Source organism: Phycodurus eques, chromosome 2 (assembly GCF_024500275.1).
Source record: "Phycodurus eques isolate BA_2022a chromosome 2, UOR_Pequ_1.1, whole genome shotgun sequence".
Taxonomy (NCBI): domain Eukaryota; kingdom Metazoa; phylum Chordata; class Actinopteri; order Syngnathiformes; family Syngnathidae; genus Phycodurus; species Phycodurus eques.
In genome coordinates, this window is record NC_084526.1 from 20,758,436 (window position 1) to 20,780,997 (window position 22,562).

General features: G+C 41.0%; 1 protein-coding gene across 10 annotated transcripts in view; it reads left to right on the forward strand.

Moving 5' to 3' along the window:
• The first annotated feature begins 589 nt into the window (after positions 1 to 589).
• The window catches only part of ulk3 (unc-51 like kinase 3), a 50,575-nt gene continuing 28,602 nt past the window's right edge, over positions 590 to 22,562 (forward strand). Inside the window, exons 1-14 of one of the 10 annotated variants that reach the window (XM_061669585.1) lie at positions 590 to 684; positions 2,889 to 3,012; positions 3,105 to 3,245; positions 4,935 to 5,055; positions 5,132 to 5,227; positions 5,884 to 6,027; positions 9,903 to 9,985; positions 10,638 to 10,793; positions 10,870 to 10,975; positions 11,053 to 11,093; positions 12,305 to 12,407; positions 14,089 to 14,153; positions 16,636 to 16,714; positions 17,053 to 17,097. In XM_061669585.1, the coding sequence (XP_061525569.1) occupies positions 2,908 to 3,012; positions 3,105 to 3,245; positions 4,935 to 5,055; positions 5,132 to 5,227; positions 5,884 to 6,027; positions 9,903 to 9,985; positions 10,638 to 10,793; positions 10,870 to 10,975; positions 11,053 to 11,093; positions 12,305 to 12,407; positions 14,089 to 14,153; positions 16,636 to 16,714; positions 17,053 to 17,097 (1,285 nt within the window). In that variant the 5' untranslated portion in view covers positions 590 to 684; positions 2,889 to 2,907. The other 9 variants (XM_061669565.1, XM_061669544.1, XM_061669576.1 and 6 more) reach the window with 9 other exon arrangements.

Sequence of the window (22,562 nt, forward strand, 5' to 3'; positions counted from 1 at the left end):
CAAACATACACGTTTTACTAGTGCTAAGCAGGATTTATGTTGTTGTTTTTGTTGTTTGCTATTGTGAACAACACAAATTATTTCTGCAGCGTTACGATCTGATCATTGTGTTTTCCTCTTTTTCAAGGCTGTGCGTAATGACTTTTCAGTGACGTTTTTCATTTTGACTGACTCGGGGTCTGTTCTGAGGCAATAGTTTGGTTTTGTAGGAAGAGTCAGGGGTTTTGTGAATTTAGCTTGATTTTTTTTATTTGTGTATAAGGCATTGAGAAAATGGGTGTCTGTTTCAAGAAATGTGTTTTAGGCCCTGAGAAAAACTGTATTATCGACATGAGTTTTTGTGTGGTGTTTCATTGATTTGTTTTCAAAACTTACAAAACGGATGATTCCGTCATAAGTGAAACAAAAAAAATATCTTTCTAATTTAAAAACTGTTAATTTTTAAAATATTTGGTACATTTATTTGTCTTCCAATGTGTATATGTAAATTGTTCAATATACAATATAGAAATACCACCGCTGTCCAGCAGGTGCAGTGCAGTACTCGTATCCAAACAATAGGCGGTATCATACTTTGGATGAGCTTCAAAGTCACGTGACCACTCAGCCAAAGTGTAACGTGCGTAACAGCGATGTAAACATACACTTTCCGCCTCTGCCTTTCATGGATTAACTACTGTAAAGGTACGCGATAAACTCATTTTGAACGCGGTTAGACTAAAAACGTAACTATATGTGAGTGAAGTGCGGTTGACGGGTAAATGTCACGATGCTTCATGTGTTGTTACGGTGCTTGACTAGCTAGCTAGAATTTCCATGTTGGGAGCCAGCCCGAGCCCAGATGACGTACTAATCAGTTCACTTCCACTTGATAGGGTTTGTCATCGTGACCGTTATAGTCGTCATTAATCAATAACATTTTGAAACAGATAATAATGTACTGTGAGCTAAGAAGGAGGACAAGCTGTAATATTAGTATCAATGTGAATCTATCATGTTGTGAGGCAACGACCGCCAGATTGTTGTGAATACATTTATTGATGGGCTTTGTGGGCTAAAGTAGTGATTTAGCCACATGAAATAAACTTTTGACCTGAGGTCCAATATATTTGCTTACAATTGGTTGTAAATATTTTGCCAAGGTTGTCTTGCTTCACCCGTACTACTAGGCCTGTCACGATAACAACTTTCTAAAGACAATATATTTTCCCAAAAACTATCACGATAAACGACATATATTTTTAAATGCTTCTTTCATTCTGAAATCATCAGAAATAAGCCCCCATTATTATTTTATTGCTTTTAAATCTGTGTTGTTGTTATTATTGGTGTTATTATTCTAATCTCATTTCTTGTTTCTGTATTAAATTGTTTTTCTTTACTCTGTGATATGGATCCTCCTGGGTCTGAAATAAAGAATAAAGAAGTCTAGCCTGGTTTCTATGGAGTTTATAATCGTTTTAGAACCCCAAACCGCATGAAAATGATCCATATGCCAATCGGAATAAACAGGCCGAATCCGAATGGAATTTCATTCGGTTTCAGGGCGCTAGAATATTCCTTTTGCCACACCGATCAGAAGTAAATTTTCGCCAGGTATGTATTCCGTCATTCAAGAGAGCCGGGTCTGCGCATGCGTCAACATGGCTGCTCCCGACGGAGGTCGTATGCGACTGAGATCTTGATTGTTTAACTACTTATAAATTGTTTTTAACATTCGATTTAAATAAAAATAAACATTAAAAACAATTCCAATTACTGTGATGAATAGGCGACGGACCTCCATTTTGATAAATGTCGTGACGTTCACGACGTAGTATGACAGTCACACGGCTGTTCCGATTAAATGTAGTGCACAATAATGTATACACCCGATCGGAATAGATCACACGACAACAGTTCTTCGGAGATTTTCAATCGGATTTATTTCAATGGGAATGACAAAAAAAAAACGGCGACTGTGGTTCCGCTGAAGACGAGCACCGCAATCAAAATGTACGATGACGTTTGCAGTCGTCAACTACTGGCTGACTAACGTGTGCCAATGAGGTTTTGCTTAATAAACAACTAACGTTCCCGTATTTGTTGTTAATTGGGGAATAAAACACAACAACTCGGAGGGGCGCTGATGTTTTAAACGACATCGCCGCCGTGGGGCTAGCTGTTTTGCTCTTTAACTCGCGTCAGGCCTCGTGAAAACAACAAACGGGTAACTTTGCGTTTAGTGTCTCTGTAAATGGACCAAGGCTGTGTAGTATTGGACGGAGCCAACACCGGCAACAGTGTACAGGTCCGCCGGCGTTCCATGAGGCCACTAGCGGCTAATAACACAGCTGTCCAATTCTGTCGGTTCACCGTGTGATCCGCACGCCGGCTGAAAAGGACAATTTATCGTGTCCGGAAAAACTGTCATGTCCATTTGTTTTTAATTTGTAGTCAAACGATAAGTCGATATATTAATTATCGTGACAGGGCTGCGTACAACTCTATAAGAAAAAAGACACCTGAATGAGTGTGGCTTTAACTCTTTGACGACTGATATATGAACCAGCCGAGCAATGCAGTTTAATGGTTCATTTTATGGTGTTAAATTGTTGAGCAGTTAAAGTGTTAATACATTCAGCTCGTGATTACTTACATTTTTGGCAAAAGGGACAGTTTTCGAAATACAAAGCACTTATTTTCACATTATCTGTGAAGAAGAAATCAGGAAAATCACATGACGAAAACAAATTCAAAAGCAAAAATTGTTAATGTCAGTCATTTGCTTTTTCTTTAAGTGGAGAGGGGGAAAAAACAACAATTAAAACTGGAATTTTGGGAAAAACAATGACAGATTATTGTAAAACAGGCCTTTGACCCAGCCCTATATTGTTGCTACATTGCAGTCAAGACCTGCTGCTCAGCATGGCTTCGTCCTCCAGCTTTGCACCTCCGAAACTAGATGACTTCATCCTGACGGAGCGGCTGGGAAGCGGTACATACGCCACAGTCTACAAGGCCTACAGAAAGGTGAGACATTGCCGCTATAGCGTGTCCTCCCTGCTCTCTTTTGCCTCACCCGTGAGACAAAATAGCCTACTTGTATGTCGCGGCCCATGCAGGGGGATAGTCGAGAGGCGGTGGCAGTGAAGGTGGTGGCCAAGAAGACTCTGAACAAGGCGTCCACAGAGAACCTGCTCACAGAGATCGAGATCCTCAAGACCATGCGTCACCCTCATATTGTCCAGCTGAAAGACTTTGTGGTAAGCTCACTTGATTAACATCTAGCCATTCATCCATTTTCTGTAGCGCTTGTCCTCATTAGGGTTGCGGGTGAGCTGGAGCCTATCCCGTCTGATTTTGACAGAGGCGGGGTACACCCTGGACCAGTTGCCATCATTTGCAAACACATACAGACAGACAAGCACTGACACACACATTTCACACTTATGGACAATTGACTATTCAATGAACCTAGCATGCATTCAGCTAGCTATGAGGGAAGAAACTGGAGTTACCGGAGAAAATGCATGCGAGATCAGGGAGACACCACACAGGAAGACCTACCCTGAACCCAGAACCTCTCGACTGTGAGGCAGACATGCTAATCACGCGCACACCATGCTTCCTGATTGCCATCTAATCAAATAAAACGTGATTGTATTGTACAAAAACGGCCAAACATGAGGCTAACGTAGCAGTCTAAATCTCCACTTAGTGCTTCCTCTTATCAAACATAGCAAACGTATTAGACTCAGATATTCAACGCTAGTCACAGAAGATTCAAATCAAACAAAAACAAAGTAGAACCTTCTTTAACAACCCAGAAGATGACGAAGGAAAGGCAAAAAAATGCATGCAGATATCCTTTAATGCTGGCTGAAATGAGATATAGGGAGGCATGCTGACATTGCACATTATGACAGTTTAATGTCTAAAATTTGTCAGACATTGTATATATTTTTTAAAATGTGTGTTGAAATAAAAAAATGTACAAGCGTCAAAGGGGACGTATACAGTAGGTCTATAACATTCATCTTCTTGTTAATATATTTTATATTTGCTTAGACAAATAATGGTAAGAGTTTTACCTTTGACTGGAAAGAAAAATATTTGTGTTAACAAATTAAATCTAAAAACCCATTATAAAGGGGACATATGAATAGATGGATGGACTTTTTAATGGCTTCTTTACAAGTAGTTACATCTCTTGAGTTCTCGCCCCAAAAAAATGGTAAATGGAGTGCACTTATATAGCACTTTATTGTCTACACCATACGACGAAGCGCACATGGTTACTTGGTTCTTGACTTGTTTCTGAAAATGTGTCTGTGAGCAAACTGTTCTGAATTTTGGAGGATTATGATGTCACATGCAGGCTAATTTACATGACATCGACAATTTCTCAACCCATGATTTTGCAGCTAGGATAGGCGAAGCTTCATCATTTCCAAGTGATGGTCAAACTACACAGGAACACTATCATGTCAATGCCATGCTGCAATATTGTTGGGTGTACATTTGCCTTGGCTAACAGCATTATCAGCTTCTGAAAACACAGATACAGTTTATTTTGTGGGGAAATTTCTGGGGGTAGTTGAATTTGTGTTTGGTGACGTGTCCGTTACATACACCACATCCACAGATCCGCTAATTCCAACTGAGAAGTCTAATTTGCTCACCCGGTGATGAAGTGCTGTATCCACAAATGAAAATACAGTGGATGATTTAACTGTCTAAAAGGGGGTGCACTTTTCTCTTCAGACTCTGGGCTGGGCTGCTTGAGAACAGGTAGCTGCTTACCAACTGTATTTGTTAGTTGCACCTGCGGTTGTCATGATGTCAAAAGCAATACCCCTCTTCACCCAAAATCTTAACCAGCATTGTAAATGGATGTGAGTGTGCTGTAATTCCACTATATAAAGACAATAATGTTGTTGTGTTACCATAAGTGGGATTCTGAGAACATATATCTGATCCTGGAATGGTGTTCCGGTGGAGATCTGTCCCATTTCATCCGCAGTCGTCGTATCTTGCCGGAGGGAGTCGCCCGCCGTTTTCTGCAGCAAATAGGTGACTAAGCTCAGGGCCTTTCATTTGATTTTGAATGGCCATGTCAACAGTGCATATATGTTTTTTGTACCCACAGCCTGTGCTCTCCAGTTCCTACATAACCGAAACATCTCCCACTTGGATTTGAAACCGCAGAACATCTTGCTCTGTGGCTCAGTCCTTAAACTAGCAGGTAACATTGGACATAAATGAATGCCATTCTAGGCTTTTATTTTGAAGTCTGCACCGGAGCGCAGTGTCGGAGCTTAATGAAGCCTGATCCATGCGTTCGCCCCCAAGGTAGCTGGCTGACTGGGTTGTCGGCACTGCTGCAAAGGAAGCACTTTTCATTTGCAGCAGTGCCTGCGTTTTAAATGTAAAAAATTGCAGACGATCATGCTCATTTAATGATGGCAGCCAAAATCGTGATCACGATTAAAATTCGATTAACTGAGCAGCCCTACTAGCAGGTAATAATTTGTCATTATTATTATTATCCATGCATCCATTTTCTGCACCGCTTATCCTCACTAAGGTCGCGGGTATGCTGGAGCCTATCCCAGCTAACTGCAAGCAGAAGGCAGGGTACACCCTGAACTGATTGCCAGCCAATCACAGGGCATATATAATTATTATTATAATTTTCTTTATTATTAAATCTGACCAAGGGATCATTTCCCTTGTATTAATTTTTATCTTTACAAATACCTGCTCCCCAGTCCCATGTTCTTACTTTGTGAATAAATGGCAACTCAGCTGCAAGTCAAATAATAAATACTACAATTATTATGCTTAGTATTATATCCTGCTTCTAACTATATCGGATTCTGTGTTCTGATCCAATGTCAGACTTTGGTTTTGCCCAGTACATGTCTCCGTGGGACGAGAAGAGCGTGTTGAGAGGCTCTCCTCTCTACATGGCTCCCGAGATGGTGTGTCGGCGCCAGTACGACTCAAGAGTGGATCTCTGGTCCGTGGGAGTCATTCTTTATGGTGAGTGTTGGGTTCATTCGAGACAATAGGGATATAAAGGAGATAATTGGGAACCTATACACTAGTTAAATTAAAATGTATATAATAAAATAAATAAAATAAGAATGAATTAAGTAAAACAAAATACAGTGGAAAATCCTTGATAGAACGGACTAATATGCAGGACTTCCAAAAGTCCGCGGATCCACGGAATTCCGTGTATTTTCCTCGTAGAGAAATCATTTACAGTGGGTACGGAAAGTATTCAGACCCCCTTAAATGTTTCACTCTTTGTTATATTGCAGCCATTTGCTAAAATCATTTAAGTATTCCCCCCCCCCTCATTAATGTACACACAGCACCCCATATTGACAGAAAAAAATGGAATTGTTGACATTTTTGCAGATTTAAAAAAAAAAAAAAAAAAGAAAAACTGAAAAATCACATAGCCATAAGTATTCAGACCCTTTGCTTAGTATTTAGTAGAAGCACCCTTTTTCACACCTGGATTTGGGGATCCTCTGCCATTTGACCTTGCAGATGCTCTCGAGTTCTGTCAGGTTGGATGGTGTACGTTGGTGGACAACCATTTTCAGGTCTCTCCAGAGATGCTCAATTGGGTTTAAGTCACTGCTCTGGCTGGGCCATTCAAGAACAGTTACGGAGTTGTTCTGAAGCCACTCCTTCGTTATTTTAGCTGTGTGCTTAGGGTCATTGTCTTGTTAGAAGGTGGTCCTTCGGCCCAGTCTGAGGACCTGAACAGTCTAGAGAAGGTTTTCGTCCAGGATATCCCTTGTACTTGGCCGCATTCAGCATTTCCTTCGATTGCAACCAGTCGTCCTGTCACTGCAGCTGAAAAACACCCCCACAGCATGAGGCTGCCACCACCATGCTTCACTGTTGGGACTGTATTGGACAGGTGATGAGCAGTGTCTGGATTTCTCCACACATACCGCTTAAAATTAAGGCCAAAAAGTTATATCTTGGTCTCATCAGACCAGAGAATCTTATTTCTCACCATCTTCGAGTCCTTCAGGTGTTTTTTTAGCCAACTCCATGCGGTCTTTCATGTGTCTTGCACTGAGGAGAGGCTTCCGTCGGGGCACTCTGCCATAAAGCCCCGATTGGTGGAGGGCTGCAGTTATGGTTAACTTTCTAGAACTTTCTACCATCTCCCGACTGCATCTCTGGAGCTCAGCCACAGTGATATTTGGGTTCTTCTTTACCTCTCTCACCAAGGCTCTTCTCCCCTGGTTGCTCAGTTAGGCCGGACGGTCAGCTTTAGGAAGGCTTCTGGTCGTCCCAAACGGCTTCCATTTTAGGATTATGGAGGCCACTGTGCTCTTACAAACTTTAAGTGCAGCAGAAATGTTTTTGTAACGTTGGCCAGATCTGTGCCTTGCCACAATTCTGTCTCTGAGCTCTTCGGCCAGTTCCTCTGACCTCATGATTCTCATTTGCTCTGACGTGCACTTCTATAGACAGGTGTGTGGCTTTCCTAATCAAATCCAATCAGTATAATCAAACAACTCCAATGAAGTTATACAACCATCTCAAGGATGATCAGAAGAAATGGACAGCACGCGAGTTAAATATGAGTGTCACAGCAAAGGGTCTGAATACTTATGGCTGTGTGATATTTCAGTTTTTCTTTTTTAATAAATCTGCAAAAATGTCAACAATTCTGTTTTTTTCTGTCAATATGGGGTGCTGTGTGTACATTAATGAGGAAAAAATTAACTTAAATACATTTTTCAAATGGCTGCAATATAACAAAGTGAACATTTTAAGGGGATCTGAATACTTTCCATACCCACTGTATATAAATTGTGTAAATTTGGCAAAAAAATCTCAGGGGGGGTTAACGTAGTACTCTGTCGACTTTGACGGTCTGTAATCATGGCCGTCATATTTACAGCATTGAAGACCATATTAGGGCAGACAAGGTGGAATTCTTCCACCATTTATATTTTATCGGTGCGATCTTTCTACACATTGAAATTCATTGTATGCTAACAACTTTTTACATTAATAAGCTTGCGGTATGTCGGTGTCACGGAGGTACATAGTACAGAGAGAGGACGGCGAGACTGTCATTGTAAAGAAGCTTGATAAGGATAACGGGATCAAGAATCTCTGGAATTGGCATTGGCCTGAATTAAAAGTCGGAAAGGAATACTTTCATGAAAATAGAAAGATTAAAGAACCTGGGAAGGCATACTGCATCTTGTGTCATCAGGATGTGAAGTATGGATCTGGAGGGTGAAGTATGGATCTGGAGGGAGAACGATGCACACACAGCTGGTTAAAACGAAGCAGTCAAATTATAGATTACCAGGTATATTGCTATCACATTTCTATGAATTTGCTACGTGCTTACTAACATAGTTAACATTAGTTGTTTAACTTGCTATATTGTTCATATAAGGAATGGATTATGTGTGTTTGCGTGCCTGTGAGTGTGTATGTGTGTGTGTGTGAGAGAGAGAGAGAGAGAGAGAGAGAGACCCCACCGCCCCCCGGAAATTACTTTTTCCATTTCACAGCCCTGATTAGGGGCGATATAGTCGATTGTCTGTTACATTGAAGCACTTTTTTTTGTAGGCCATATGCACCCATATTACTGAGAGTACAAAGTTATTGTTTCATGGCCTATAATGCCCAGTAGCGTACAAAGTTCTTGTAAATAATAATAATAATTTTTTTGTTTTTAAAAAGCTTCAAAATGTTTGAAAGTTACACATTTTATCCAAATTTACCATGGTTGGTGGTGGTGGTATTGACATACAGTACTCATCATAGGGAAGTCGCTTTCATGAGCTGCGAGGAATTATTGTGCTCCCTCGTTCCATATATGTTGCCAAAGGCGAATGGCTTGACAAAAAAAAAAAAAAAAAAACTGTTGCTGTAACAAAAATTGCATGTTCCAGACTCCAAAGACTTGTGTTCTGTACTACTGAGAGTTAATACTGCAGCCATGCCGCTCTCTCTGCTCAATGTACAATAGACAATAGATATAACCGTCGTCACAATGCCGCCACGGCAATGCTCCACATTCAACATGGTCGCCACGTAGGTAAGGGAGGATTATTAGATATCTGTGACCCGGAAATACATCAGTCCCATTCTCTGTCTGCATTGCGCCACAGCGCCCCGTAAACAGCAGCGGTCAATTCTGGAAATAACAGACTTTGTCAACGGCATTTTAAGTGACAAATGGAAACTATTTTTGGACACATTGTTCAGTCCCGACGGTCCGTTCCATTCTGATATCCGTTATATCGGGGACCATTTTGTTGAGTTTCCACTGTGCTTCTAAAAACTGAAAAAAGTTGAAATATGCACCAAATTTTTTTTAGGTATCTCACTCTAAGAGACCTACATATAAAAAAAATGAAGAAAAAGATAAAAGTAGTATAACATAAATACAATTAAATTAAATAAAAATATAGTAAATGCATATAATTAGAATAAATGATTTTAAAATATGGAATGACATGTCTCCCTCACAGTTCTGGGGACTGGGGTTCAAATCCCGGCCCCGTCTGTGTGGTGTTTGCATGTTCTCCCCATGCCTGGGTGAATTTTAAAATATACACTCCAGGTGTCTAGCTCTGGTAAGAGCTACACATTTTAACAAATTAAAAACTATCAAACACAAATAAATCAACTAAAGTTAAGAACAAAATTAAAGAAAAATAAATTATTTCAAAAGAAAAAATTCACAATTCAATTATGTAAGAAATATAAATGAATGTTTACAAATAAATCAAAATTAGATGAACAGATGCAAAATAAAATACATATAAAATAAATCAAAGGTTGGAATACATTCAAAATGCAGATGATCCTTTTGTACAGTGTTATCCACTCTAATGTTGCTTGTGTGACTGTAGAGGCACTTTTTGGACTGGCCCCTTTTGCATCAAGGTCGTATTCAGAATTGGAAGAGAAGATTAGAAGTAACCAGCCCATTGAGGTAAGTGATCAAGTTTTAGATGTAGTAATTGTTTTATTTTTTCGTCCACTTGTGTATTTTAAATCCACTAGGTGGTGCACTTTGCTGGCTAATGGCACTTAGTTCCACTGGCTAATGGCACTTGTTCCACTCATCATCATTGTTTTACTTTTTTTTTTTCTTATTGTTCTTTTTTCCCTTTCCCTTTGGCTTGACCTTCTTCAGGGGATTGCCACAATGAATCATCCGCTGCCATGTCTCCTTGTCCTCTGCATTTTCTTGTGTAACTTCACCTATCTGCAAGTCTTCCCTCACCATATCTATAAATCTCCTCTTTAGTCTTTGTCTCCTACCTGGTGCCTCAATTTCCAGCATCCTCCTACCTTGTTGCCTTGCTCCACTTTTGCAGTACAATATATCTTTAGTTTTATGGTATGCTGTATTGTAAAACTACAGTGAAAGATAGTTCTAATATTGTGGTTTCCCTTTTCACCTACTTTAAAAGACAGATTGTTTAATGAATACCTCTCTGACAGTGGCAGATTATATCAGAGTTAAGGTCACTCTCTGAGGCAATGTAGTATTGGTGGTCTTGGGCAACAATCTTTTGTCCTTGCATTGTCCATATTGAGTATTGAGAGCAACATAATAAGGTTGCGTTGTTGTACATCAGCTCCCTCCCGGGGCCAGGGTCTCCAAGCACTGCCGGGACCTCCTCCTGCGTCTCCTGGAGAGAAAGCCGGATGCCCGGATCAACTTTGCTGAGTTCTTCACGCACCCCTTTGTGGATATGGAGCACATGCCGAGTGCCGAGAGCTTGGAGAAGGCGGTAAAAGACTAAAGAAGAATATGTGTCGCTGTCAGATATTCAACAGTGTCACTCCCTGTTTTCTGGCTCCCTTCAGAAAGAACTGGTACTGCAGGCCGTCCAGAAGGACCAAGATAGAGAGCGGTCTGCCGCTCTCTCTCTGTACTGCAGCGCCCTTGAGCACTTTGTCCCTGCTATTTATTGTAGGAGCATTGAGCATCATGTTGGAACTGCACTAAATGTAAAAAAAAAAATCACCTTGTCTTTCCTCCTTTTCCAGACGAGACTGACCGGCAGCGTAAAGATGTCCTCAGGCAAAAGGTAGGCCAGAGAACATGCCACATATTAATATTGTGTAAATCACTTCCTATTAAAAGCAAAAGATAGACAGTATTAGAATTAATCCTTTGTTCACTAAACTTAAGTCTTGTGAGATGTCATTTATTTATTTACTTGTAAAATTTTTGTAGATTAGCTAAAAATGTTTTTAAATGTATACCTAAATCATATAAAATTATTTTGATTATAACATATTAATTGAATTATTTATAATTAATTAAACAATTTAATCAAATAAATTAATATACACATACTGCATTATGTAAAATTATCTATTTGACTAATACGTTTGTATTTTATGTACAATAAAGCAGGGCGGCGCGGTGTTAAACTGGTTAGAGCGTCTGTCTCACAGTTCTGAGGATCGGGATTCAATCCCCGGCCCTGCCTGTGTGGAGTTTGCATGTTCTTTTCGTGCCTGCGTGCGTTTTGTCCGGGCACTCCGGTTTCCTCCCACATCCCCAAAACATGCGTGGTAGGTTAATTGACAACTCTAAATTGCCTGTAGGTGTGAATGTGAGTGGAATAGTTGTTTGTTTGTATGTGGCTGGGATTGGCTGGCAACCAGTTCAGGGTGTACCCCGCCTCCTGCCCGATGACAGCTGGGATAGGCTCCAGCACGCCCACGACCCTACTGAGGAGAAGCGGCTCAGAAAATGGATGGATGAATGGACAATAAATCAGTTGGTCGACTGGTTAGCACATCTGCCTTACAGTTCTGAGGACCCGGGTTTAAATCCGGCCTCGCCTGTGTGGAAGTTCGCATGTTCTCCCTGTGCCTGCATGGGTTTTCTCCAGGTACTCTGGTTTCCTCCCCCATCCCCAAAACATGCATGGTAGGTTAATTGAACACTCTAAATTGCCCGTAGGTGTGAATGTGAGTGCGAATGGTTGTTTGTTTATATGTGCCTTGTGATTGGCTGGCGACCAGTGCAGGGTGTACCCGCCTCTCACCCAAAGATAGCTGGGATAGGTTCCAGCACGCTCGCGACCCTCGTGAGGATAAGCGGCACGGAAGATTAATGAATGAATAAATCAGTTTAAAATGTGAATTTAAATACTGAAACAGTAATTCATTCTCATTGTTAAATTTTTTTTATTTATTTGTTGTTTGCCTTACTTTGCTTCCCCCTGCTGTAGCATGTCTCTTCTGAATGAATACCACGTGCAGCGTTGTGTATATGTCCTTGCAGGTCCGCCAGTACGCATCCCGAGCGGAAGAGCTGAAGGCCTTAGTGGCCTCAGACAACAACCTTATTTTCGAGGCGGCGCGCACCTCCAGGGACATCCTCCGAGGTATTGAACATCGCAGAGCCAGGTCAGGAGCGCATATGCAGTTTGTCCATTTTAGTCCTGAAATAATGGCCAAATGGCAGCATGGTGCACTCGTGATTGGTGTCTTCGTAATCGGTGTCTTACATTTAACATGTTCTGGGTTTGAATCCCAATTCAGGCCCCACCGTGTCGAATTAGCATGTTTTCTCTAAGTACTCTAGCTTCTACGAAAATCCCCAAAATGTCCATATTAAGGCTGCCTCACACCGAGCGATGCGGCCGAACTTGACTGAACTCTCACACAGTGTGCGGGTTTGTCAACTGATCAGTTGGCCACTCTTTTTGCCATGATTCAAAATTTTAATCACCGGTGCAAGCCGTCGCAATGTCACAGATTATAGCCAATCAAAATGCACACATGCTTTCACACATGGTAAAAATAAATTTCTGCGTTTTAAGCCAGCGAGACACAGAATGGCCGTCACGCCGCCCCCAAGCCATTCAAATACATACAGTGGAACCTTGATGTAACGGACCCTGATTTAACAGACAGAAAATAGTGTCCAGTTGGACCTCAAAATCAACCCTTTCATGCACCAGTGAGGTAAGTTTGGATAAACTTTAATACTTTTCAAAAAATGTAAAGCTTTTTTATATTTATTTATAATAATTATTTACTGTACTCTGTGTGTTTTTAGTCCACGATAAAAGTACAAAACAATTTTGTACTATAATGATGTTTTCAGACTGGCATGGTGGATAACTGGTTATCACATCTGCCTCACAGTTCTGAGGACCCGGGTTCAAATCCGCCTCACAGTTCTGAGGACCCGGGTTCAAATCCCACCTCGTCTGTGTGGAGTTTGCATGTTCTCCCCGTGCACGCATGGGTTTTCTCCAGGTACTCCGGTTTCCTCCCACATTCCAAAAACATGTATGTTCGGTTAATTGGCAACTCTAAATTGCCCAGAAGTGTGAATGTGAGTGCAAATGGTTAGTTGTTTATGTGCACTGCGATCGGCTGGCGACCAGTTCAGGGTGTACCCCGCCTCTCGCCCAGAGTCAGCTGGGATTGGTTGCAGCACGCCCGCGACCCTAATGAGGATAAACGATACAGAAAATGGATGGATGGTGTTTTTAGGCCACAAAAAAAGTGCTTAACTTTAACGGACCACTGTATTAAAGTATACACATACAGTGTTTTACAGCAATACTTAACTATTTTTATAATTTTAAATGTACCTGTGGATGAAAAAGTGAAGCTTGTGGTCACGCACACCGAGTAGGTTCAAATAAATGGGAGCGAGCAAACCTCTTTTAAAATATATACACTCTCGCTTTTATTTTCACCCATGTCCTCTTTCTGTACCAACCCACTTCTTCCTTAACTATTACTCTATCTTTTTATGGCTTAATAAATGTGATAAAGTACGATATACTGTATGTACAGCATCAAACGCCTTTACAGGCTCGCTATTCAGGGCGTACAGATATCCAGTCGCTCAATCTGCGGGGTTGTGTCGCCGACTGTCAATTTTGTTGCGATGGTCCGTTCTGTTTGGTTTGACCGCATCGCGCAGTGTGCTGGTGACTAGTGCAGGGTGCACCCCACTTTTCTCACCCAAAAGTCAGCTGGGATAGGCTTCACTCTAATAAGGATAATCACTCATTATTAAAAATCTTTCTCTCCGTTCCACTGCAGAAATGTCCCGTGAGCAACCACGCTTACTAGCGGCGCTGGAGATGGCCTCGGTTGCCATTGCTAAGGTCAGACATGGCATGAAGGCACAATACAAAAATAAACACTTTTTATTTATTTATTTATTTTTACTGATTTTAGTGCTTTGTTCACATTGATAGTAATTCATAGTTTTGTCAACCATGTCTGCACACATTATTCAAGGTAACCACAAAGATACTGCGTGAACCTAACAGCGTAATTATTTGTGCGCAATATTGTTTCTTTTTATGATATGGACTAACTTGCAATTTATGAACAGTGTTTATAGTTTTAAATATAATTAATAATACATTGTATTTTATGTTACCTCAGAATGTTATCTAAAATATATTATAATTCATGTATACAAGGTGTCCATGTTTCAGACAATAAATACTTACACTTAAATAAACACTTAATACTTAAATCCACAGTTCTAAGATCCTTAAAATGCCATTAACCATATATTGTCATTGAAAAAAATGTGTAAAGAATTTGAAGAATTTGTAATAATAGAGTTAAGTATTTTATAAAAAATATTACACTTAAATATTTTGTATCAAATATATTGCAAAGGAAAAAGAAAATGACTTAAGATTGAGCCAATGTTGTTCACTCCTTGTCCATCTTTAATGAATGAGAAATCTTAAATAATGTGCCAAAAATAACTGTGAAGGCAATTAAATTCATTATTAAAATATGTAAATGTGTATAATGAAACAACAAAAATGCTAGGTAATGTGTAAAATGTTGCCCTAATTAAATTGTAAAAGGGTCCAAAAATATACAGTGGAACCTTGGTTTACGAACGACCCGGTTTGTAAACAATTCAACAATTTTATGAACAATTTTTTAAAAGAAAAATTACCTCGGGTTACATGCTATTTTCGGGTTACAAATGTCTTGGCATGGCAGTGGAAGGCTCAGAAGTTTGTGCTTTTTCTGGCGCCACATATACATCATTGGCTCCATGCTTCAGGTATCTTTGGGCTCATCTCAAGTCTCTTAATGTCAATGTTCCTCACTGCTCAAAACATTGAAAGCGACCAGGAAATTAATGTCATGCCGCCATATTAAGGAGCATCTCAGTTGTCTTAAATGTGCAACGAGGGGTGAGGTGTGAGCGTTGAGGAGCTTCCACGGGCTAGCTTAAATCAAGGTACAGTATGTCTGTTGTATCCGCTGCGGATATCTTATAGCTCCTCAGTGCTGATGTATGAAAATGGACATGCACCAGCTGGATCGTAAACAGAGCACAACTTCAAATTAAATAATCTTCTGTTTTCGCTGTTCCTTGATTATTTTAATGTCAATATACATGTTTTGCTGAGGGTCTATTTTGTTGGAGGCAAAGTTTGATATCAAAATGACTTCATTACACTGGCTTATGGTTACTCTGTATGCCTAACCAGCCTATTTCTCTGTGTATAGTAGGCTGCCATTTTGTCAAATGCATTTGGCCACATAAAGAAAAAAAAAACGTTTTATTGGAGCTACACTGTTTTTGCATTCAATGCAATACATAAGCAACACACAACAGAACGCATTACATATTTACGAGGCATTCCAAATATGCATTGTGCGCGGTGGTTGGGTGGGTATGGAATTTGGATAGGCCAATCACGATCGTCTTTGCACATCTAAAGTGTTGATTATATTTGACTTTTATTGAATCCCACTTAAAACAAAGGATAAAGTGGACGATTGTGGTGATGGTAATAATTCAGCCACGCAGACGGTTCATTTGTGACGTGTCAATGACGTGACGTCATCGTTAGTAGACATCCCAATGAAATGTCATCAAGGAACAAACGTCTCAATTCCCCAAACTTTCCTACTGCTCCCACCCGCTCCTCTGTCAATCTCGTCACTCTTCCATCGAATTTCTCATTGGAGGTGGTAGGAAATTGGAATTAAGAAATTAGATGAGCCCCTTGTTTTTTGCCTACAATGGCTGCCACATCCCACAAAGCAATGGAAAAGATGCACTGCATTACGGGAGTGAACCAAAGTGAACGTAAACATTATTGAAGCCGCAAAGGCATTGCACAGTGATTTGCGAGCGAACCCACTGTTATTTAATCATCACAAATTGTGTTTTCACCTATTTCTATATTGTATATATATTGTATTTATTTTTAACCACACAATGATCAAAATGAGGCAATCGTCATTCTGTGGCTGGAAGGGTTTAATTGCATTTTCATTCATTTCAATGGGAAACATTACCTCGGTTTACGAACTTTTCGGGTTACAAACGGGGTAATGGAAGTTCGTAACCAGAGATTCCACGGTAAATTCAATGATTAAATAGGTTTATTATGTATTAAATATTTCACAATTTAATTAAGACAAAATGTAATTATTCCACATTTTTATTGATAATTTCCATTTTATTTAATTTTATTTTGGCATGAGCAACCCCCTGATATTAGTAGTCCAAGTAGCCCTGAAAAAGGTGTTAAATGTTGCTTCCGTAAACCTGCAGACACCCAATAATTACGTGCTGTCTTGGTGTTTGGGCTGTAGGAGCAAAGTGGCGTGGACGAGAAGGAGGCCTTGGATGAATACCAGAAGTGCTTAGGAGAACTCCTGTTGGCTCTCGCAGGTAGTTGGATCAACTCGTCTTTCCAAAGTAGCCTCCTTATCAATGATATTGCCCTCCCTTGAGATAATTTTTACATGACCACCAAGGGGCTGATTTGCTAAGATCTATAATAGCGGGCGCTAAATGCAGTTTTCTGTATGCTGTTGGTCGGTGTGTTGCGTGTAGACAGATCTATTAAGATTGTGATTTTTCCACTAAGATCCCTAATAGCACACGCTAAATTGAGTGTTCACTCACTCTAACAGGTTTCGCACACAGCCCTTCTCCCCATTCCCACTTACTTTTCCTGCGCCTCATCATGTTTATGCACAGAATTGCCTTCTCCACCTGCCTTTCAGATGTGGGATTTAAAAACGCAAACCAGCCATCGCATCTTGTCTCAGGTTTGGCCTCATCACATTTTGCGTGCTAAATTAATCTATTTGCATTTACTCCTCCCAGGACGCACAAAATAAACTGCACAGCAATTTTGCGTGTTAGCAGGTGCAATCCTGGGTGCACCTGGTTAGTATATCAACTTCTATCTGTATTTGTGTGAAACGTTACGCCTGGTTTTTCATGTGCAAACTAAATGAAATTGAACAAAATTTATTTATATCGTACTTTTTATACATTTAAATAAACCCAAAGTGCTTTACAGAGATGATTAAGATAGCAGGAAATATACAAGAACTCATCACCCCTCCCATCCCCACATATAAATGCAAAAGACACCCACACGAACACACATCCGCATGTACACACGCACACAGCACCTATTGATTAACAGTGTAGAGAAATGACAAAACAATGAGAATCCAGGTGAGGATCCTCAGTACGAAGGGAAATCTTGTCATTCAACCCCTAGTAGAGACTAGGGGTTGACATGAGATTTCTTGTTGCTCAAAGTCGAAGTCGATTAATCAATGACATCATTATTTTTTCAGCACAGTCCCTTTACCTAACCCCAGCATAGAAACAAATAAAAACTAATTATTAAAAATCCCTGACCCGTCCTAGAGGCCAAGTTTAGGCTGTATGCACCTGGCAGCGTCACCCAGGGCAAACAGTTTCTATTGTTGTTGAACGACTATTGTTTGTGCCCATGCACCAAACAGCAGCTCAGATCAACCAACCTTTCCGGAGTCCTCAGATTAAGGCCGCTGTTCCTCAGCATCGAACGAAGCCAGGTGAGGTGTCTTGGCCATTTGGTTAGGATGCCTCCTGGACGCCTCTCTGGTGAGGTTTTCTGGGCATGTCCCACTGGGAGGAAGCCCTGGGGACGACCTAGGACATGATAGAGAGACTGTGTCTCACAGCTGGCTTTGGGATCCCACCGGAAGAGCTGGGCCAAGTGGCTGGAATGAGGGAAGTCTGGGCTTCCCTACTAATGCTACTACTGCGAATCGAAGAAAATGGATTGATGGATTAAAAATTGGCTGAATGTTGGAGTTAGTGGGATCCCTGCACATGTTTTTAACTTCAATGAGCCAGTTGGTCTCATCATGTGTTCAATAGCATGTAAGACCGGACATCCGAGCCAGGCTTTTTTTTTTTTTTTTTTTTTTTTTTAAAAAAACAAAAAACAAAAAAAACAGTATGTTCCTGTATTTCACTTGTGCTTTTATTTTTATTCAAGATTAGACTAGCATATCTTGCAGTGGCCCGTAGCATTATATGCTATTTGCGGACAAAATATTTCCAGTTTGTAGCATAATACAGCCGTATTGTATGCCTGTACTGTGATAAGTGTTACGATACAGAGCCAAAAAACGATGGTGTTGTCTGTTTGGATTCTTATCACACAGTTATTTTTGCGCATTAATGCACAGAACAATTTGGTGACGAAGCTGGAACATAATACCGCTGCCCTCCTTCCTTGCCACCAGTCCCTTGGTCCAGCTGGTCTGAATATTTTAAGTTCAGCAGCAATCGGAATAGCCGAACCGCTATACTCATCCACCATCCTATTTTCATACTCTCAAACCCACGCAGACGTATGAAGACTGTGTTGCCTTGTTGGCTGGACAGTTCGCTGCGCCAGAGCGTTATAGTCCGCCGTCAGCAGCAGACGGGCAAGTCTAAATTCTTCTGTAAATTGGCTGATTAGAAGACGAGATGTAAAAAAACAAAACGTTATGAGTATGTATATTTGTTAACGAGCTGTAAATGTCGACGCGGCATTGTAAAGTGGACTCGTCGATTCAACGATCGATTCAACCCTGAGCACAAACGTTTAGTTAATCAGACCCATAGACAGGATCACATCAGATGCTGGCATATTTGTGGGTGGTTTTCATGGCATGAATAAAGATGGAGGTAATGTGAGAGAACGCGTGGGCGGGGCTGTTAAGGAACACAGAAGGCCATTCACTCTCTGTGTGGCCTTGCATGAGGCAATGAGCTCATGCGCCCTCATGTGAGAGCGATTCCAGTAGAGAGGCTTTTTGGAGCTGAGATGATGGGACCCAGCGCCTGCCAGGGACCCTGCGTGCGGTACGGGAGCCTTGCCATCTGCTTCCCATTTAGACCTTGCTGCAAACACACAAGACGCTTTATCTTCCGCTGATGAGATCTTGAAACGGCCAGCCAGCGCTCAGTCTTGCGAACATACCACTGATTTCCACTTTTAAATGAGGGTAGATGCTCAAAATATTATATAATAGAACATACGGAGCCTTGCTCGATTGACTGCACTTTTTATGGTAATGCATGAGCAAAAGTCTTGAGATGTTCAAACAATTAACAAGTCAGTTTTCCATAATATATGCACTTTAGATTTAAAGGTCCCGCATTTTGGCTAATTTGACTTCCATACAGTGACTCTCTAACACTGGACTTAGTATAAAAGTGTCAATTTCATTAAAAAAACAAAAAAAAAACCTTAGTTTTGTCCAGTGTCCAGAAAAGGCTCCTCTGCCAGTTACTTCTATTTGACCCAGTTTTGTGACCCCTTCCTCATGGCGAATCCTCAAAATAATCAAAAGGCTAAAATAATTTGCAATTTAGCATCGCCTCTCTGTCCCGGACAGTGTTTCCCAACTTTTATTGAGCCAAGGCGCACATTTTATGTGAGAAAGAAATCTCACAGAACACCACCAAACGTCACAAAAACTGGATACACGGGGTAATTATGTGCCTTTTTCCATCTAGTCCAGGAGAATGTCATTGTTCTTTCTGCTACTAATCGTAGCTGGCATAGATAGCTGACCAAATATCAATAATAATACAATTTTGTGAAACTGGATTATTGAGGGCGGCACGGTGGTCGACTGGTTAGAGCGTCAGGATCACAGTTCTGAGGACCCGGGTTCAATCCCCGGCCCCACCTGTGTGGAGTTTGCATGTTCTCCCCGTGCCTCCGTGGGTTTTCTCCGGGCACTCCGGTTTCCTCCCACATCCCAAAAACATGCATTAATTGGAGACTCTAAATTGCCCATAGGCATGACTGTGAGTGCGAATGGTTGTTTGTTTCTATGTGCCCTGCGATTGGCTGGCAACCAGTTCAGGGTGTACCCCGCCTCCTGCCCGATGACAGCTGGGATAGGCTCCAGCACGCCCGCGACCCTAGTGAGGAGAAGCGGCTCAGAAAATGGATGGATGGATGGATTATTGAGGTCTCATGGGACACTAACGTTTAACGGAACACTGGTTAGGAATCACTTATCTTGGATACCTGCTTCTAATTGGAGCTCCTTTGGGCCAATTGCATATGAGTTTGCCAAATAATGAGTCCTGGAATGCGCCCAAAATGATGCTCCAAACCAAAATGGCCAACTTTCTTTGTAATTTTGGGCATGAGTTAATTTGTGTTAATTGTTAAAAATAGTTTTGGGTGCTGTTTTTTCCTGTCATAACTTTTCAGGGAGCCGGCACGGTGTTGACTGGTTAGCACGTCTGCCTCACAATGCTGGGGACCTGGGTTCAAATCCCGGCCCCGCCTGTGTGGTGTTTGCATGTTCTCCCCGTGCCTGGGTGGGTTTTCTCCGGGCACACCGGTTTCCTCCCACGTCCCAAAAACATGCGTAGTAGGTTGATTGAAGACTCTAAATTGCCCGTAGGTGTGAATGTGAGTGAAAATGGTTGTTTGTTTCTATGTGCCCTGCGATTGGCTGGCGACCGGTTCAGGGTGTACCCCGCCTCCAGCCAGAAGATAGCTGGGATGGGCTCCAGCAGCCCGCGACCCTATTGAGGATAAGCGTTAAAGAAAATAGATGGATAGATGGATGGAACTTTCCAGGGAGTGCTACTATTATGTGGGGGTCGTGCAGTGGACCCCTAAAATATATACACTTGAAGATATATATATATATATTATATATATTTTATATATATATATATATATATATATATATATATATATATATATATATATATATATATATATATATACTATACTACTACACACACACACACACACACATACATACATACATACATACATACATGTAGTCCAGTGACCGAAGGGTAGCTGGTTCGAATCCCACCTCAGACTATGAGCATGTCGAAGTGTCTAATATGCTCCCAGTGGGTCTGGCAGCGCCTTGCATGGTAGCAGTCGCCCATTGGTGTATGAATGTAGGTGAATGTGAGGTTTTGTGAAGCACTTAGGGCACTGTGATGGTGTAGATAAAGCGCTATATAAGTGCATGCCATTCACCATTTTATCATATGAAAAGGCACATATGCTTTTTTTCCCCCTCATGGTGTGACATGAGATCAGACCAAACCTTTCCTGTTTTAGGTAAATTAGGATTACCAAAATTATTTATGTTGTTACATACCAGAATAACGAGAGCAGGATTTTATTTTTACTTTCTTCAAAGTCCAGTTACCATACAGTTCATTCTTTTTTACTACCATTGCCTTTGTTAAATGTTTTGGATATCCTAGTCCTGTCCTAGTTAGCAAGAATTTTGGCCCATTCCTCCTGACAGAACTGGTATAACTGAGCCAAGTTTGCAGGCCACCTCACTCCCACATGCCTTGTCAGGTCTCCCCATTAATTTTCAATAGGCTTGAGATCAGATGATGCCACTCCAAAACATTGACTTTGTTCTCCCTAAGCCATTGGTAACCAGTTTGGCAGTATCATTGTCATCAGGTCATTGTGTATTTGGAAGAACCCTTTTTGCCCAAGCTTTAACATCCTGGCTTATGTTTTGAGCTGTTGTTTCAGTATTTCCACACAGTGTTCTTCCCTCATGATGCCATCTATTTTGTGAAGTACACCAGTCCCTCCTTCAACAAACACCCCCATTACATAATGCTTCCATCCTTGTATTTCAAAGTTGGGATGGTGTTCTCAGACTTGCAAGCTTCCCTCTTCTTTTCTTCCAAACATAAAGATGCTCATAATGGACAAATATTTAAATTTGAGTGTTGTCAGACCATAAGACACTCCAATAATTAAGGTCCAATGGTGTTTATACTGTACATAGATATACCGGTAATTGTTTGAACAGATGCACGCGGCAACTTCATACATCTGGAAATTGCACCCAAGGATAAACCAGACTTGTGCAAGTACACAGTTCTCCTAATATCCTGGCTGATTTCTTTTGACTTTCCCACGATATTAGGCAAAGAAGCAGTGTGTTTCAGGTGTACCTAGTTCAAATGCATCCATAGGTGTGTCTCTAATTAACTCAGATGTTGTCAATAAAGCTCAGAAGCTTCCAAAGAAATGACATCATCATCTCAGTTTTCCCAAATTGATTAAAGGCTGAGTAGAGTAATCTTACTGTATGTAAACTCCTGACTGAAAGTAGTGAAAAATTGTCTTAAAACCTTCTCTCATTATTCTGGCATTTTCCAGAGGTGGGGGTAAATCACATACTGTATTTGCAAGTCCCAAGCAAGGCTCAAG